The sequence below is a fragment of the Patiria miniata genome, unplaced genomic scaffold, assembly GCF_015706575.1.
Source record: "Patiria miniata isolate m_02_andy unplaced genomic scaffold, ASM1570657v1 HiC_scaffold_24, whole genome shotgun sequence".
In the NCBI taxonomy this organism is placed as follows: Eukaryota; Metazoa; Echinodermata; class Asteroidea; order Valvatida; family Asterinidae; genus Patiria; species Patiria miniata.
Genome location: NW_024037063.1, coordinates 8849065 through 8869107, shown reverse-complemented (window position 1 = coordinate 8869107; position 20043 = coordinate 8849065). Strand labels below are relative to the sequence as shown.

The 20043-nt window shown below is 39.7% G+C and overlaps 1 protein-coding gene across 1 annotated transcript in view; it reads right to left on the bottom strand.

The window, feature by feature from the left end:
- Nucleotides 1-1242: 1242 nt before the first annotated feature.
- Nucleotides 1243-20043, bottom strand: part of LOC119731681 — a 44660-nt gene continuing 25859 nt past the window's right edge. The window contains exons 11-19 of the mRNA XM_038204888.1: nt 17122-17235; nt 16712-16861; nt 15490-15690; nt 11626-11781; nt 10578-10782; nt 9960-10120; nt 8126-8227; nt 7386-7629; nt 1243-4929 (exon numbers count right to left, since the gene is read on the bottom strand). Coding sequence (XP_038060816.1) covers nt 4652-4929; nt 7386-7629; nt 8126-8227; nt 9960-10120; nt 10578-10782; nt 11626-11781; nt 15490-15690; nt 16712-16861; nt 17122-17235 — 1611 coding nt within the window. The 3' untranslated portion in view covers nt 1243-4651. The remainder of the gene's footprint in view (nt 4930-7385; nt 7630-8125; nt 8228-9959; nt 10121-10577; nt 10783-11625; nt 11782-15489; nt 15691-16711; nt 16862-17121; nt 17236-20043) is intronic.

Here is a 20043-nt window from a genome sequence, read left to right as displayed (position 1 = left end):
GATTGTCCTAAAGGGGGGGGGGGGGTTGAAATGTAACCAGCAGCAATGCTGAAGGCAAGTTGTGGCGGATACGCTGAAGGCCAAAGAGGAGGGGGCATTGATGAAAAGTATGCGAGCGCGTGGCGCGAAGCTGTAATGCCGCCCTGTGTCGGGCACGCTTAAAAGCCCCTGAAAATTTTGGATTCTAGATGTTCTGTGGTGCGATCTCAGGCATTATCAGACCACTTTAACCATTTTTTTAAGCAAAAGATCATTATTTAAACATCGAGTTTGGAGTCATTGAATCAGCTATCCTGAGAACTTTAAAATCAAACTGTAGTACATGTAGGCTACAAGATTTATTTGGGGACAAAAAAAGTGAGTGGGACAAACCCCCCCCCGATCCGCCCTTGGTACTTGACGACATTATAACCGTAATGCCGCGGAGACGCAAAATTCTAACAAAAGTTCCCAAACATGTTTTCCTTGTTTCGGACCTACGGGCAAAATATTAAAAAGTGGGGGATGATTTATAACACATTGATCATCCCCCAAGGTCAAAAAGTGTGCGTGTGTGGGGGGGGGGGGGGGGGATATCCCCCATCCCTACGGTAGCAATAGCCTATATTATAAATAGGCCTATTAATAGGAGAGTGACCTGTCACGTGCGCATGCCAGAGGGATTAACCAATACATGTTATAGGGAAAAGGAGTTTTGAGATGGTCTTGCACTTTGCACTTGAACTTTGAAGGTAAGACCTTGTTCAGTAATTATGTGTTTGTAGGCTAGTGTTTGACTTAAGTTTTGTGCAATTCGAGTGCACGTCGTCGATCGAATAGATGCGAGTTGGTTTGTGTGGTACCGAAGTGGACTGGGGCTACTAACGCAATCCACTGCATCTCTCTCAATCTCATATAGAGCAAGGGTCCTTAATCAATCCCGGTACATACCCGTTATTTCGACAAAACGGTGAATGGTTCTTTTACCGTTTTTGTTTTTGACTAAAACGGTAAAACAAAATAACGGCATGTACCGGGATTCTATACATTACTAGGGTCTGCCATTAATTTTCGTTGTTCTGGAGAAGGTGCAATTATAAATTTGGTCAAGTAGGCCGTCAATCGAATGTAGGATTGTATATCTTTGTTTCCGGGTACTAGTTTTCCAGCTGAAATTCGGTTTATGCTGAGCTTATTGGGACATTTATTGATCAATTCAGGATCGTTGACAGAATAAATAAAGTACATGTACACCCGTACCCATTGGAAGTCCGGCAATATTATTGTTTCAGTCATAAAAGTTAAAGACTGTGTAATCTTATACATGTATACGTATCCAAAAACATTTAAAATGCACAAATGCGGATTCATTTTTGTTTGTGCAAATAATGCATTTCTACAAAATGAACTGCAGTGACAATCTTTGATAAAATGTTCAATTCATAGTAACAAAAAGGAATGTTCTCAGATAGAAATTATAATCACTTCATCCTGATGTATAAGTTTGTCTTCTCAATATTTGATTCCATTCGAACACATCCAATCATGCACCAGATATCGGGGTATACAGGGCGAGTCATAAAGAAAGTGATCTGGAGTAATGATTGTTTTTCTTCAAAGGCAATCAAATTTGATGCACCAATAAAGTATTTCTCAAAACATCATGCTCTTCCACTCACCTGACTAAAATAAATACTGAAATTGCTCCATGCTATCAGAAGTTATGATGTTTTTACTAAAAGAATCTATTTTTATAGCTGTCCATAGAGTGCCATTGGAAGCTATTGAGCTGAGTGGGAATTACAGATTGCACACATGCTTTTAAATACAAATGAAATTTTAATAATTTGAGTCAAAACCGAAATATTACTTTTACTGTCAGATTTTGTGTTTTTAATACGAGGAACAAGTTGACCCTTTTTCCCCCTGAAATATTGATTTTTGTCTTTTGCCTTTTGCAAATTTTCATGAAATGGAGCAACGTAATTAAAAAAATACTTTCTCTTGACTCCCTCTATATAGCGAAATATATTTCGGCACAATAAAGGCACATACATGGTTACGTTTCATACCTAGTGTGGACATTCCTTTTTCTTCGTGTAGACTCATTGTACTCAAACTGTGAAAACTCTTTCAACCCATTTTCCCCCTATGATTCCCTGGAATATTTCTCTTCATTTTGCGACGGATAAACCTCTTAACCTGTTTTCCAGAGAGGGGAAAACCTTGTGTGGACGTGAGCAAGTCCACATAGCGTATCTGAAAACTGGTTTATGTTGACATCTGTTGATCGGAAGTCCACACAGTGAATGTAATGCTTGTACACCATCCATGCAGCATAGTACATCTGGTCAGAGCCCTTTCTAAAACAGCTTGGCAAGTCATATGTAATTAACATTTGACATCATGACATATTATGTTCATCAGTGATGGCATAATCAATACAAAGTACTGGGTAGGTACATGTACACTTAGCTGCATCAAGAAGTGAAATATTTTAATGTTATAGTAAAATAAAAACTTTAAACTGGTACTGCAATGAGCTACAAATTAGGAGAAGAAAAAATCGACCATGATTTTCGCTTTGGAGAACTAAAAGAACATTGACAACTCATGGTCAGCCATTAGTCATTGGCCCCTACATTGGGAGTCCAACGCATATGTTGACCAGAGACTTAATCATATCCACAAATGCCTAAACAGTGGAAGTAATAACATTTCACAATGTACCAATTAAAAACTAATCATGACAAAAAAATAATTAATGAGAGAAACCTCACACCCTGAAGAAGGACGTGTCCGAAAATTCGGCTACAACTTCTCGTGAGCACTATGCTTAAATTTACATTTTCTTCTTCACTAGTGCTACGCAGCACCCCATTTGTTAGTACATGTAATCATACAATATTGCAGATAGATTGTATCTTTTATGGAATGACTCAAGCGTCATCCAATATTTTAAATAAGGCACTTCAACAAATCACAGAAAATTCACAGATCAGGTGACATTTGAATTTCATTCTACATTTGAAAATTTCATACGACACATAGACACAGAAAAATACAAAAGATATAAGTATATGTAGTATATATTAAAAGTTTGGTCACACACCACGTTCGAAAGGATTTGTTTTTGGCATTACAAAAAAATAAAAAATAAACAAACAAACAAGACTTCGTGCGAGACCGATGATGGCCCCCTTTTGTATCCTCTTGAAAGCCCAAGTGGCAGGGGGAGTCGCCACATTCGCGTACTGGTTAATGTAGTAATGGCTCAAAGTATATGCATGACTAATTTTATGCAGTGTGCAAAAACCATTGATCTTCATTATGTATCTGTTATGGAGATCAATGGCAAAAATCCGTAATGCCTAGCGCGAGCGTCAAGCGCCGACAGTAATTCGTTCGAAGGTATCTCCAAGTGGTCTCCCTAACTTTGTATTTGTTACCATTGAGGGTGTAGGTTAACAGTAGTGGACACCTATGTTTCAGAGGAAAAGGTCTACAAATAAAGCAGAAGGTGAATGGACGACAGAGAACATGCCAGCGTTGCATGGGAAAGAACAGCACAGGACAGAGTACAATGGGGAAAATTGTTGAAGAGGCCTAGCTTGCTCCTGCATGTGAATGAAATAGATATACATGTACCGGTATACGTTGAACTTACATAATTTCACAATGTTTCAATTGTACACTTTTACACGGATTTAACCCGACAATTCAAAGTGGTAAAAAAGGTCATATTTGGTACAATATTTATTTGTGTGGTTTGATTGTTGACCTACAAATTGCTGAAGAAACCTTCATTTTGCACGCGAGTGAAATTGAAGTTGAACTTATTTCACATACATGTATTTTAATTATACAAATTTAACCCGACAATAAATCCATTTTGAATGGCAACAACAATATTTGGCACAATATTTATTTGTGTTGTTTGATATTTCACATACATGTATTTCAATTATACAAATTTAACCCGACAATAAATCCATTTTGAATGGTAACAACAATATTTGGCACAATATTTATTTGTGTTGTTTGATTTTTGACCTACGAAATCGTTACCAATGATTCTATTTCAGTGGTTTACATGTACATTTATCTAAATTATTCAAACACAGACCGAATAATGGGGTCGAAATAAACAATCAAAGACAATTTTAGAATGCACCAGATTTCTAATGATGCACACAAGATTTTGTTCCAGTCCTGAATTTTTAATTGGGCGGAAATTAAATGAGAACGGGAAAAATTTAATATTGCATAAACAAAATCGCACACACGAAAAAAAAATATATATTTTACGATATAAACATTATGCAAATCTGAGACAAGATTATTTAGGAGAGTTATGGAAGACTTGCAACTTTTTAAAAAGTTTTACCCACACTGAATATGGTTAAACATGGGTGATGAACAAATATACATAAGTGAATTAAACACCTGAGAGATGCTTTCTCATGTGTCACGCAAGTTGTAATTGTCGAAGCTGTTTTTCAATTAAATATCCCTATCATGCATGTCAAGCAAATGCCTTTCACACATTAGTTATTAATTTATAGTCTTCATAGTCTGAGTTATACCTCTCTTAAAAAAAAACTTAAAAAGAAAAGATCTCTTCTGAGTTGACAGATGCACATATGTTGGCCGCAAAGAGTTACATTTCAGTTCAGTAATTCCACACTTTATCCGCTAGCTTAGGTTTGTCAACCTGCCTTAATGCACCGATGAGCTCTTTTCGCATCTTGTCCACCTTATTTCCACTTTTTTCACTCCACTGTACCAGCATTTGGAATATTTGCTCATTGACCCCTCTATGGTCAATCTTAATCTTGTCGACGTCTTCTTTTTTGAACTTCAGGTATGAGGCCAACTGCTCCCACTCTCCCCCGATGTCTTTGGCCAGCTCTCTGAAATAGATATCACTCATAATGGGCGGTCTATCTTCTGTGTGTACAAAACAACAGAAACCAAAAAAGTACACATCACAAAAATATACTACATGTACATGAAATGAAATGATAACTTCAGTTCAAATTTACTCACAAAATTAAGCACTTGGCAACACTACTGATGATGCAGGAAGGCAAGCAGACGGCATCAAGTAAGCAAACAATGAATATTAAAGTTGATTACAGTCAACTCTCATTAGTACAAACTCTGTTAATACAAAATTCTGGTTATAACAAACATAAAGCCTTGGTCCCGACCGTGCATTTATGTGCACAATGAATGGGACTGATGTTCCTCTTAATACAAAATTCTGATATAACAAACAATTTTGCTAGGTCCGAACGAGTTTGTTATAATGAGACTCGACTGTACTGATAATTTATCAAGGTTGACTCCCCCCCCCCCCTTCTTGTGGCAGAGTTTCTGTTTTCAAAGATTCGTGTCTGTTGCACATGATCAGCAAATTTACAACATGGTAGCACCAGTACAATTATTGGATCTGTACAGGAGACAAATGTGCCTCAGAATAACCAGGCAAGTCACAAAACTAAATGAGGAAATTCAAATCATGTCAAGACTCTGTGCCGTGTTTTTCAAAATTTTATGGCACACATAGAAAATGCAAAAAAAAAAAGGGAATCAGCTGATCCAAGGAAAAATTGCACTCCTGAATAAGACACCAACATCCATTTCACCAATAAAGCAGGCCTCGGGTCGAACTGCGTTTTTCTTGCGCCGCAACACAACTAGCCCTGGTCAAACCATTTAGCAATAGTGTCCGTGATGGTATCTGGTTGTAAAAACTTAAACACTAGCCGTGCCCTATACATGTACACAGCAATGATGTAGTGCCTTGATGCTGGGCCTTGGCCTTAAGGCTGCCTTAAGGCTGGATTTTAGGGCCTTGGCCTTGGCCGCGAGGCTTGAGGGCAAAAGCCTTGGCCTTGGCCTTGGCCTTGAGGGTTCAGGGCCTTGCAATTTTGAGTCAAGGCTCTTCAAGGCCCATAGATTTTTGCATTTTCCAGATAAATCCGTTCAAAATTTTGCTGTTACCATTTTAATTGTATTACCATGGAGGAGGGAAGCACCCTATAAATGTGTGTGTTGGGCACACTTCCACTTTTGTAGCATCACATCTTGTTACCATTGTAGACTTGCTGCAAAAATATTCCGTACACTTGTGTGGATAATGAGAAGATCACTTTAATTGCATATAACTATGGAATAGATCTGATTGGTTGTATATGTCTCCCTAAAAAGTGCTAAAGATTTGCATGTATCAGTTTTAGATAATGCTGATATTTCTGACCATGTTGGCCCAGCAAATAAAAATATCCCAAATCAGTTTCTTGGACCCCCCTTTTGTTACACTTGGGAGAATTGTGTGTCAATATAGAAGTAAATCATTATTTTGTTTAGTAAAACCATATTGAAGACCTGAACTTATACTTTAATAGATACAGTGCTGTCATAAAACGGTGTAGGCCTATGCGAGCATGTTGATTGCAATTAAAGAAATGTTGTTCTTCGTAACGAGCAATTTGTGATGATAAGGGCGGATCCAGGGGGGCCAAAAGGGGCCATGCCCCCTCCCCCCAAAAAAACAAAACCATTTTGTTTTATGTGACGTCGTAATAAAGGCAGGCAATGAGTACACCACCATCTTTTCCTCAAAAAACATTGGTTAAAATGGTCAGAAATTGCCTCAAATCGCACCACAGAGCATCTCGAATCCAAAAAATTTCGGGGCCCTTAAGCGGGCCCGAAGCCAAAGCCGTAATTTTTTGACCCACTTTTGGGGGGGACCAACATTTCTTTACCCCCCCCCCCCAAATTGTGTTCTGGGTCCGCCCTTGCGTGATGATGTGTCACTCATGTGACTATAATTAGTTCTATATCAGTGTTCATTTCATAAAACAGGGCCTTGGCCTTGGCCTTGGCCTTGAGGGTTAAGCCTTGGCCTTGGCCTCGAGGCTTGAGGGCCAAAGCCTTGGCCTTGGCCTTGAGGGTTAAAGCCTTGGCCTTGGCCTTGAGGATCGAAGCCTTTGCTCCAACACTGGTACACAGTTAAACAGCAATCTCACATAGCTACAATTATGCAAATCAGTTGATAAAGAACAAACTTGATGCACAAAATCACAATGGAATGGACTTCTCTGAGCCAAGTACATCTTCTGTATTCTTTATCATTTTTAAAATTTCCCAAAAATAAAAATAATAAAACTGCTGCAAACTGCTTATTTACCAGATTGACCTGAAATATACCAATCAAAACAAATAAAGGTTGCCTGACTTTCTGATCTAAACAACCTAAGGTTTTTCTTCAGAGGCACAATTGTCTCCAAAGATCTTGTTGAGATTGGAATGTCAAGTGGCCTTTAATTTTTCTGATTTCCCAAATAATATTAAAAGCAGCAACAAGCCACACAATCATTAATGCCTTCACTTACCATGAGGGGAATTTTCTTCCTCAGAGCTTTCCTGCTTGAACATGGCTTGATATTTGTCTGTTCTGATAAGAGCTTGAGGATTCTCAAAGCGGCAAGGAACTTCTGTCTTTTTCAAGCATTCATCCAGTGGTAGAAAGTGGGGAACCTTGTGTTTGTTGGGACACAGGACACTAATGCAGTAGTGGATCCGCTTTATCCACATGTCTTGCAAGTTATGTAGGTTCTCTTCAACAAAGCCATGTACCTGTTGAAGAACGTATGAATTCTTTTTACTGATTCCACCTTTTGACTCTAACTCCTTGCAAATGCAACAACAAGTGCCTTAGATGCGTGTCAAAAGTTTAAAATGTACAACAGTATAATGTATAACAGCGCTACTGCAACAGACAACATTTGACTTAATTTAAAACAATATTCCCTACAAAAAGCAAAAATTCCCCAATTCAGAAGAAAATTTTCATTCTACTAACAAGTTTTCTATATATGTATACTTGCTTCAAACAATGCCAATAATGCCCACTCTGAGAAAAAACTGTGACTTAAACACACCACATCATTCAAAATTTAATAAACAAACCACTGTAGGTTTGATTGTGCTAATTCTTGAGGTACTTTTGATAGGTTGTTTTATATCCACAGCAAAACAAATTGGAGTGAACACAGAGAAGTATTTCCCTAAAAAGTTCATATCTGTTACTTGCTCGAGTTTTGATACTATTTTGGTGCCACTACAAAAGTACCTTGGATGTGACATCTGGTGAGGGTGTTTTCCTCATATTTGTCTTCTCGATTTTTGAGTGTCGTCTTCGGGTATGAACGACTGGTGCCCGCATGACACTCACCTATGACAATCAGGAAAGGTCACTCATAAAAATGTTCATGTGAGAAAACAGAATTTTGTCTAATTTAAAAACGCTTAAAGAACACAAACTAAAAGTCTTTCCTCTTATCCGCTCCGTACACAAGTACCCCCTCACCGGCAAAGAAAGTACAGTTGGGGTGACCGACCAACGCCATCTTGCTTGACTTCAATTCATTTGCCGCGAAGCGTGGCCACTGTGTGTACATAGTACAAATCCTGGTGTACGTGTGTCACACACAAGGAACGGTGCGCGTCAACCAGCCCATGGGACGTCATTGCTAGGTGAAAGGGCGCCCTCTCTGTCGGCGCACAGAGCCCATACAGTAAAAGGTTAACTAATTAAACATAATTTTTATAACACAAAAATTATTGAAAAACGAACCTACTCAGTTCTTTTTATCATGTTTTATGTTGATCCAAGACAATTGTGTTACACATGCATTTACAATAACATGCATAATTAAAGCACCCTGTACAATTTTACAAAACATGTACATGTATTTATATTTTTATTATGAGTGGCAATTACATGTATACAAAGGAATGGACTTTTCACTTGTTAAAATGGATGTGCCTACCAGGCTGAAAAAAACCACTCAGTGTAAGGGGCAACAAACTAAGACACAAAGATGGGCACAAGGCAGGGTCACTCATTTAACAGAAAAGCACACCTGAGGAGTGCATAGAGGGATGTGCTATGGACAATGATGGACGACCCATGATCTGGAGACATCGGGACTTGTACACTTTGTCAGCACAGATGTAGTTATTTTACAGGGTGTATAGAAAAGGAAACCCAGAATAACAATTTATTCAATTTTGACACAGTGATTTAACCACTCTCATTGTTGAAGTTAACCCTTTTATCATGGCTCGATGCCTTCAACGTGGCCACCACCTCTTTCCACACAATGCTCTGCACGAGGTGTAGTCCATTTCAACATTTGGGGTGCTGTGGTCCAATGGTTACAGTGTGGATTTGTGTGCCGTGGTACATGGGTTTGAATCCTGACCGTGGGAACATGGTGATTGTGCTCTCAAGCAAGGCACTTTACCATTATTGCTTCGTCCTTCGGATGGGATGTAGAGCCGTAGGTCCTGTGTGTTGTGTAATGCACATTAAAGAACCCAGTAACACTAAGAGAAGGGGTTTGCCCCGGTGTTTCTGTCAGTGGCTGCAATGTGCGCCGCAGCACCTTGTCAACCCTTATAAGGTGCTACATAATCGGTCTCATATTTCTTGTATACTTTATTTACCTTTCTTTAAAAATAGACATAATTTCCAGCGCCTTGAGTACCCAACTGTTGGTAGATACGTGCGCTATATAAGACTCCCGTTATAGTTATTATTATTATTATTATTATTATTATTTGCATAACAAACCAGCTAGCAATCTTAGCCAGGTAAAAACGTGGCCCAGTACAGGTTCAACCCTTGACAAAGTAACAAAGAGTGCTCAGTCATCCGTGGCCACAGACACACAATCAAGGTATCATCGGAAAGAGGACACAGTGGCGTTTCACATGATCTTTAACTTATTTGAAATTATTTATTAGAATTTTTAAAATTTACATTTACATCTGGGTTTTTTACACACCCTGTTTCTCTACTATATCCCCTTCTCATCAAGTTTGTTTTGTTAAATTAAAAACAAATGCATTCAAGAGTTGCTCTTGCTTAACTTGAAAGAACTCATGGACCAGTTACTTACTTTAACGTATGCAAGATCTTTCTTGCGCACCATTTGCAGCACAAATTCATGTTGGGCATCTACAAAGAAGTTTGCCGCATCGTACTGTAGCCCAGGGTTGTTTCCACCTTTATTTTGAGACCATCTCAATGCTCGTACAACCAAACGATGGAACAATGCATCTTTGGGAAATAAGAGCAAAAGTTTGCAATTACTTTTTGTGAGACAGACCAATCAGTTAATTGCCAAATGTATGCAGAAAGCTTACTGTTCAGCAAATAGAAATTTGATTCATGCAGTTGCACATTTTGCCAATGGGGTCGACTAATATTGGTCCTTATGGCTTTTTGGGGATGCAATTCTTTACAGGTACAATTACTGCACCCAATAATTTATTATGGAAACTGTGACGAATTTGTCCATAGTTCTGCATTCAAATTTCCAGATTTCACAGTGACAACCACCATGACAATTCAGACATGGAAAACATGCTCCAAACTTTAAGCAACCAGTTGTGCAGCACTAGCTGTACCGGTGTGTATTAATCATGTTAATCAACAAAATGTGTGGTCTAGTGTAGGTGTAGTCTCGTTTATAATTCCTATTTCAACTACACAAAACTGTACAATGTTTCCTTACCTGGGAGGAATCCATAGAAGTCCACGTAGAACACGCTTGCGTTCTTAGGTTGCTGCGACTGATTGCTTGTTGATGTCTGCCGTTGCAGCATTGAAGGCACGTAGTACGAGACCTCATCTTTAGGACTGGTCTTTGAATGCTGTCGCTGAAATGTTGGGGGTGAAGTAACAGCTGCAGAGGGGCTACTGCAATCTTCCTCTTGTGTCTTTGTGGAAATTAACAAGAAAAAAATGGCGCCCCTTCAACAAAGATATTGACTAATTTGGGAACCGCCAACATAGGTACAATTACAGCACCCAATAATTTATTATGGAAACTGTGACAAGTTTGTCCATAGTTCTGCATTCAAATTTCCAGATTTCACAGTTTTTAATTATTTTTTAAGTTATTGTAATATCTGTAAAGCGTCTGGGAGCATTCTATTTAAATGGATTTGGCGCTATATAAATGTATTTTATTATTATTATTACTATTATTATTATTATAATTATTATAGGGCTGGACAGCTCAGGTGGTACAAGCACCGGAACGGTCATCCAGAGGTCCCAGGTTCAAGCCCCACTCCAGTCACTTTCTTTGTTCAACTTTTCAATGAAAAATATGACTGAAATACAGTTGTCACTAAATCTTTTAAAATTCCAGCAGAACGTTTCCGTGTGTATTCGCCACAAGTGCAAGAAGAGGCAATTCTTTTGCTGTAAGGGTACGTTTCCATGAACACAAATGAGTACTTTTTCCATTATTACCAGCTCATCAGTTTGATGGGTACACTTATTCCCAAATACTTTTTGCTGTCAGACTAGACATTTAACATTTACCAAGGAATATTCTTTTGCTGCATGTTCCTCTACAATCGGTTAAAATTCCAGCAGAAGAACAATTCTGTGCATGCTTTGCCATAAGTGCAAAATGAGGCAATTCTTTTGCTGCGAGTATGAGACTATGAATATGCGTACATTTTCACATGAGTATGTGTACTTGAGAAGGAGTACAAGTACAAGCATGAGCACTTTAACACTACCAACGGTCAATGTAAACTAAAATATACCTGATCAACACGCTCACAAAGTAGATCAAACTTGTCCATCAGATCCAGCAGGGCCTTTTTGTGGGGAAGGATCTCTCGCCACATGTAATCAATAAGCATATCCTCCAAAATGCCAACTTCCTTGAGGCGTTTCCAAGACCGGACGTGGTCTGCCATCTTCATTGAGAGAACAAATGTCTCAGTATTTTGAAGATAAATTCAACACAGTAACGCTTTCTCAAAAATTACATTTCTAAAATTGTAAAACAGGCGTTTCATACAGACGTCATACAGACTGTGGGCAGCAATTGAAACAGTCAATCAGTCACAACTCCCTAGGGGGTGTGCAAAATCATATTAAAAATTGGAGGATTCAGGACTGTTAGGGCTATGTCATTGCAAGTCATCTAGTCTGCACTCTGCAGTTATTTCACAAGCTATTTAAATGACCTGCAGCATACCTTTGTCACTATTCATCCACTGTTACTTATGAACTGAGTTGTGGTTTGACATTAAATTTGTGATGACTTATAATGGACTTAAAGAGGTTGTGAAATGCTCGAAGAATTTTCCGTCATTTTTCGGGGAAAAAAGCCTAATTTGTGTAAAAGTCTTCGTCACTGGGGGCAGCAAACAAAACATAGTAAATCGTGACGTAATAAACAGGACTCGTTTATACTACGCTGCATCGGGAGTCCTGTTTATTACGTCATGAGTTACTGTTTTGTTTGCTGCCCCCAATGACGACTTTTACACAAATTGCACGTTCGGGTTGAAACGGGACCTGAAAAACAGCTCTCAAAAGTACCCCTTTGTACTCATTTCCAGTGTTGGAGGTCTCGAGGCCGGCCTCGGCCTCGAGGCCGGCCTCGAGGCCGATTTTCATGGCCTCGGCCTCGGCCTTGGCCTCGGGGGTGCAAGGCCTCGGCCTTGGCCTCGGCCTCGGAGCCTTCCGGCCTCGGCGAATCGGTCGAGGCCGGCTCGAGGCCGCCCATTTTGATGTGTTTTCTATTCTAATTAATTAATTTTTTACCGTATCAAACCCTCGAGATTCTGCCGCAGTGGGTTCCGTGAAACGAACGCATATACAATGTACGCACGAATGAACTGGAAATGGTTGCATTGAATGTACTCACGTACGTAGCATCTTCGCCTAGCCTGCGCTTCAGCTTTCCACGTGCGTGCAAGCGTTATAACTGTTACCGCGTGCCAGACTACATAAGTCTGGCACCAATCCCATTTGCGTACAAAACATGTGGTAGTAGACTAATCTGGTTGCAGTGTTGTACAAAAATAATTTTCTCGTTTCGCCTCTGTACCCCGACCTTTAAAAATGATTTGCGGCAAACAAGGTGCGGCAAGCTTAATCATTTCTTTTTATAGGCCACTGTTTCAGTAAAAGTCTGAACTTTCTGGGTACAATCCAGTGTACTAGTCCGTACCATTTTTTTTTCATAAAGATATGATAAAAACAATTACGATTTATCAAAGTAGACTTTATTTTTACACGGTGATTTGAAAGTTCCGGCTCACACGGTAATGTTTGGCGCAAATGGTCGATATGATATGGAAAGCGCGATTTCAAAGTTCGTTTTTCCATCCAAATGAATGCAAAGTTCTGAATGAATGTTTTAATAATAGGAGTCAGTATTCCTCGTGGTACCAGGATTTTTTTTTTGTATTTTTAGAGCCATGTTGATACTTATTACATGTATAAGCACGGTTTGAAATCGACTAATTTTGCGTGGTTACAGATATACGGCCAAAACCTCTGGACTCCCTACCTCTTGCCATGATCTTAAAATACTTTGAAGCCAAGTTGGATTCAAATCGGATGATCCGAGAATTCATGGTCATTTTGATGAACTGAGTGATATCATGCACGCATGTTCCGTGTTGCCGTGTTGTTTGGAGCGGGATTGGCCATTGACAGACTTTGTCTGGTACCGCGGTATTAACAGTGATGATGCGTGGACACTTATCCCGTTGTGTGAAGCGGGATTGGAACTATGCTTTGCCCGTGCGTAACGGCGAGCCGTCTGGCATTGTCTTGTCGCATCGCGGTGTTTGCTCGGCGCGCGCCTGGACAGTGCGAAGGTCAGGGGGGGGGGGGGAGGTCGTAACTTTTTGGTTATGAGTGGTAAAAACCTGATTCAAAAATCAAGTTGTTGTTTATTTAATGGGGATTCCTATGATATTAAGCATTTTGATAGGTTTTGAAAATAAGATTTATAAAACATGCTAAAAGTAAATGATGTAAATCTTACAGAATAGAAACTCAAAATTTGGCCATTTAAATTGTTGTAAATCAAAGGGCAAACACCGATGAGCCTGATTTAAACGTCATTGATTTTGTTGTGTAATTTTCTTTCAGTGATACAAAACTTGAGATTTCTTTCTTTAAAAAATAAAATTCGCCGGACTCCCTACAAGAGGAAACCCATTGCAAGCTGTAAATTTATAAGCCAGGCACTCCAAAACTCAGTGAATTCAACTAAAAAGATGTTAAAACTCCAACATAATCTTATCCTTGTTTTAGTGATTTATATTATATTACGTGTTTTGATAGCTGGCCTCGGCCTCGGCCTTGGCCTCGGAGGTGTTGGCCTCGGCCTTGGCCTTGGCCTCGCGGTTGTGGCCTCGGCCTCGGCCTTGGCCTCGAAGGTTGTGGCCTCGGCCTTGGCCTCGGCCTCGGAGGTTGTGGCCTCGACTACAACACTGCTCATTTCATGACAGACACAATAGTCGTTTTTATTTCATCACACCTTAGGCTACATATACCCGAAAAATGACGGAAATGTCTTCGAGCATTCCACAACCCCTTTAAACTCCAACTGTGGAACTACTATTGTCTTCCTAAATTTGAAAGGGGAAGGAATTTGACACTGTACACATAGATAATAAGGCCAAAATAAAAATAGTCGGTCTCTGGTCAGACCCAAGTTCCGGAATTGATGCGGCGACGTGGTTTTTTTTTTTGGTGGTTTTTTTTTTTTTCAAGCTTGTATTGTACAGACAAGGTGGGTACTATTTTGCTTTTTTGTGTCGTTATACATTGGTGTCCTCCATAATTTGCCTTGGTGCCCTTTATCATTTGCCTTGGTACAATTTCCCCATTCCTTGGTACAAAAATTTGAGGAGGCGCGGCAATAGAGGCGCTGTTGTAGCTTCCGTGTTAATTTGAAAAAAAAAAAAAGGTTGACGCGCGTGATTAAAATCGACACGCGCGCTGACCAGAGACCGAGTATTTTTTTTTTGGCAAAATAGTAAGTAATACTATATTACTAGCAGGTCTAACAGGGCGACAGGTTCTGATATTAAATTTGTTGTATAGGGCGACACACCTTATTAGGGCAATGTGTCGCCCTATTATGAAAACCGGCATTTTGACAAGGGCTAGGGCTAGGGGTTAGTGGTTAGTGGTTAGGGTTAAGGCTAGGGTAGATTTTGTGCACAAGTCTATGCAAGTGTCGCCCTATTGTGGTTGTAAGTATAATAATAAAAAGGATAATAATGAAATTTATAATTCGCAAATTGCATAACAATGTTCAAATGTGCATAACAATTACAATAAATTCAGTTTAAAATTCTGCAATTGAAGATTGAAAAACTACTGTTCACTATAAAATTATACAATAATAAAATCAAAATGACAAAATGGACAGACACAGAATCAAAATAAAAGTATTTTATACAATTATTTACAAGTGTGCCTTCTGGAATAAAAACCAGTTTAACTGTCACTTGGCATGTGACAGTTAAAAATTATTTTGTCAGTTCATTTTGTCCAGGAAGTTTTGTGTGTGATTTCACCCTCTGACTCACGAAGGACCAGTGAAAGACGTTTATATCAATATATATCATATTACAATATGCTGAGCCTACCTGTTTTCTTGGAGGTGTAATGGTGATGACTTTCTTGAGCGCATCAATCAGCCACTGTGGATCCAGAATGACCACATCTTTAAGCGCCTGGCTTTTCTTGTCACCATCCCCGCCGAAGTATATAATGTGGCCAAGATCGTGATAGAACTTCAGCATCGTCAATAGTTCTGTTTCATCTTTTACACCAAAGTCATCCTTTACCTAATAAGACAGGTAAATTAAGCACATTATTTATGAAAAAGCCTTCTCTTCAGCACTTACAATAGCCAATCAGCACAGGGTAGAATGAAAGGAGAGTTTGTTTTGGCAAATATGGCAATGGGAACAAAACATGGCAAAGGGTATCATGTTAAATGGTGTACAAAAACTCACAATAAAAAAAATTGCTACTGCAATGAACCAATGATTAATACATAAATAGATTATAAACATTATCATTTGAAGTGTTTTTTGGTGATTCACACTTTGAACGTACAATACACATCATGTTTGTGTCTGCAAGAAGTCGACTGTTTCTCCTGCCGGTATGTCAGTATGCCACAGCCACAAGGAAAGGTTTTCTGTTCATAAGATGGGATTTGCGATCTTCACTGGCTCCCAATATCGTCTAGAATCATCTACAAACTGATGCTCATTGTCTTCAAAGCACTTAATGGGCAAGCATTACATCTTGGACATGCTTAATATATACAAACCATCTCGCAACCTTCGATCTGGAAATAAATATCTTCTTCAAGAAGTCAAATCTCATCGTACCTGGGGGGACAGATCTTTCTCTGTTGCAGCACCACATCTCTGGAATCAACTACCTCTTCATATCAAAACCTCCACTTCTATTCACTCATTCAAAACATCTCTCAAAACACACCTCATGTCGAAAGATCCGTTTTTTCGTAATTAAACTGATTTTGTTTTGTTTTTGTTTTCATTGTAATAGCGCCCTGAGCACCTTGGTGGATATGTGCGCTTTATAAAACTTCGTTATTATTATTATTATTATTATTAATCTTTATTTTTCACCTATTCATTATAAAACAATTTATAGGTTTCCTATTTCTATTTATCTAAACCTTCTATGGCATTACATCCATCAGTGAAATATAAACTAGAATCAGACACTGGCAATGGTGTACTACTGTCTTCAAATGCAAACTTTTTAAAACGTGGTTTCCAAAGGTATGTTGAGGCAACTCTGTGTCACATATCAGAATACAGTCATTACCTGCTTTAGTGTCAAAACAGGTGTTCTGTCTTTCTTGGCGACTTCCTTCAGTTTTTTGTCATCAAACTGCAGCCAGCGCAACGGTATCAATTGACCCATGTAAGGCTCTTTCCTTGCTGTGCTTTGTATGTGCTCTCTAAGTCTGGCAATCTGTCGATCAATATAATTAATCATTTGTAAGCATAATGAATTTTTAGTCAATTCTTGGTCTTTCTTCAAGTTAGCAAATGTTGGTTTGCTACACAGGTACACGTACTTATGATGCAGGCCTCAGAACTGTTAAGTCAATATTTAAACATTTAATTACTTCTTGTCTACTACAATTTAAACAATTAACTGCTTATAAGTCATATGTTCAAAATGTGCCTAGGCATAATGGGGTGATGGAGAAATAAATTATTGATTTATACCTTGCTGTTGTTGGTTTCTAAGGAGTTCTCAATGGCGTAGAAGTTTTGAACCACAAATCTGACGTACGGCTTGTTGCAGATCTCAGTTCGGATACGAGTGAATATCTTATCAATCTATATTTTAACACAGGAAAACAAAATTAAGGGTGAAATAAATGATTCTCTTTAAAGAAAAAAGGGTATGCGAAAAAAAGGTTGAAAATGAGATATATCAATGCACTGATAAACGTGACACAATATTGTAACGTGCGTCGCCAAATAGGTTCCCTGCCTGTCTGGACAGGTCCCGATGGAGTTAAAGCATGTGTGGTGCTAGGCCACAGCACCAATTGATGTCCAGCACTCCAAACTCTTTACCACTGGGTGGGTGGGATTGAGTAGATTGGGTGGATTAACCTGTGGATTGGGTGGATTAACCTATGAATTGGGTGAATTAACCTGTGGATTAGGGTGGAGTAGCCAGTGGATTTGGGTGGATGACCAGTGGTTTTGGGTGGATGACCGGTGGATTAGGGTGGCTTTAGAGGGAGACGACACCTCTAATCAGTAACAATGAGACACAAGAGATTTGTTTGAATTCTTTGTCCCCACCTCGAAAAGAAGCGAAGAAGTGGAGTTATGCTCACTCACTCTGTCTTTTATAGTCCGTGGGCTATGGGGCGTCCCAGTGCACCCCTCCCCCCAGAACCCACCACCACCGATATTTTTTTGATCCTTGGCATGTCCCCAATAGGAAAAAAGATGTTAACAGTTAAAATTTAGGGATGCTCTCTCTCAGGAGGCCAATTATTGGAATTTCCTATGATTGAGCTTAGAAGGCATTTTCTTAGCACTAGGTTTGGAAGGGGACGAAACAAAATGCCATAACCTGAGCAGACCTTGACCGATCTTGATCAAACTCAGCACACTTATCCTTCATGAATGGGTCTTTCAAAACATATCTTTGGTTGCCATGGAAACCAACTATAGAGGGCACTACGATCAAACGAAATATGTTTATTTTGAAAATTTACCGAAAAGTTGCTCATCATTAACATTACAGCTTACTTTTTGTCTGGAAAGCCACCAAATCGTAAAACAGAAGTTAAGTTATGATTATCCAACTTCTGTTAAGGTGGTAGGTCTTGGCAAATTGAAAATTATATACATTTTTAATAAGTTAAACAATGTCCTGCTGAATCAAGGTTCTGGTATTCTTAGCCTTTGGGTTGGTAGGTGTCAGGTCCATCTTCCAGATACATGGACATACCTTTACCAATCTTGCTTAAGTTTGACATGGTATATGTTCATATATTTATCTTTCTAAAAATGCTTCGAATCGTCATGGAAACTGTCTACAGAGCCTGACTCTATACCCAGATAAATATATACATTTTCAATAGGTAGAGATTTTGTGAATTTTAATCTAAGTGGCAGTTAAATAAAAGGAAAATCAAAAACGGCAACATGGATGTGATCCATTCTAGCCTGTTGGATCCATACTTGTAAATACAAATGGGTAAAATATTGAAATGACTTAATTTGTGGAAGATTCTGTACATATGTCATTGCAAAACTATGCTTATGTCGCTAATCCAAGCATAGATGGGAATATTCTTAGCTCAGCAATGGACATATGGGAGGTACCGGTACATTGGTCAACATACACATGTAAATATCCACAAGGGCGGATCCAGAGTGGTTATTGCTGGGGGGGGAGGGGGAGGCTGTCCTGGGGGGGGGGGGCCTGAAGGGCTCTCACAAGTGACAAACTGCCTTATTTGTGAACTTTTCGGTCACTGCCGGGGGTGGGGGGGGGGCCACTCCAGCCCATGTCAACTCCCAAGACAGCAAAGTCACAGATTCTTGTCTCCTAAAGAGATCACGGTCATGGGCTTAGGTTAACTTTGCCTCATTCCTCCAATCATCGCAGTCAAAGAGATCATCCAGTGCACCAAGCTCAGCCTCTGTCATCTTTACAAGTCCATCGCTGACGAGGTCCACCTGCAGATTCACCGAGCCCTCCGGAAACACAAGCCAGCCAATCCCAAAATCTACAGACAAGATCGTGCAGCCATCACCTCCCTTTGTCAAGACAAGTCCCATCACATCTTCTAAACTGACAAGAGCAGCACCACTTTGTCAAATGCAGACTTTATAATAACTGCAAGGTGTGGGATATCCTTGACTTGGGTTCATACCGTCCCTATTGCAAGGACCCCCACCATCCACCGAGAAGATGTTCCAAGGCAAACTGTTCATCCTCCAGCCAGGGTTCTGGCAACATCTCCCAATCTTTGTACAGGCAACTTGATCCCACCCAACAGCTCGAAATACCTAATCTTTTACAGACAACCAATGATACAAAGCGGGATTCTCCAGTGCGCCCTGTCAAGGCCTCCAAAGGGGACCCTACGCACAACACAGCCAGACACCCCACCAAACTGCTTCATCCACTAGTCAGCAACACCAAATACCGCATCAAGAATTCTGAGAGTTTGCCATCTTCACCTCAGACCTCACCCTCCAGTCAAACGCTGTCAGAGTAGTCCGCTTGGGAGTCATTTCTCTCTTTATCAACATACTCAGTGCCAACTGACCTGTTGCATCGTGAAAAGAAAGACTTTAACTGGATTCTACGCACAAGGATACTACAGACCCCACACCAGACAAGTTTCATGGTATTCTGCTTACCTGTGTGTCATCTAAGTCAATGGCATCTCTTATGTCATTAATTCTAGCCAATATATTCATGGATAAAATTGAGCAGACCACCAACATCACGGCAGAGCACAGACCACATGTTTGACTCCTTCATCGTCAAGTGATGACACCTTCATCATCTGGCAGCATGGGTAAGAGAATCTACTGCTCCTCTACTTCCCCGACCAAAGGTTCTCCAATACCTAAAAGGCCCATTAATTAGGGTCACATGCGAAAGAT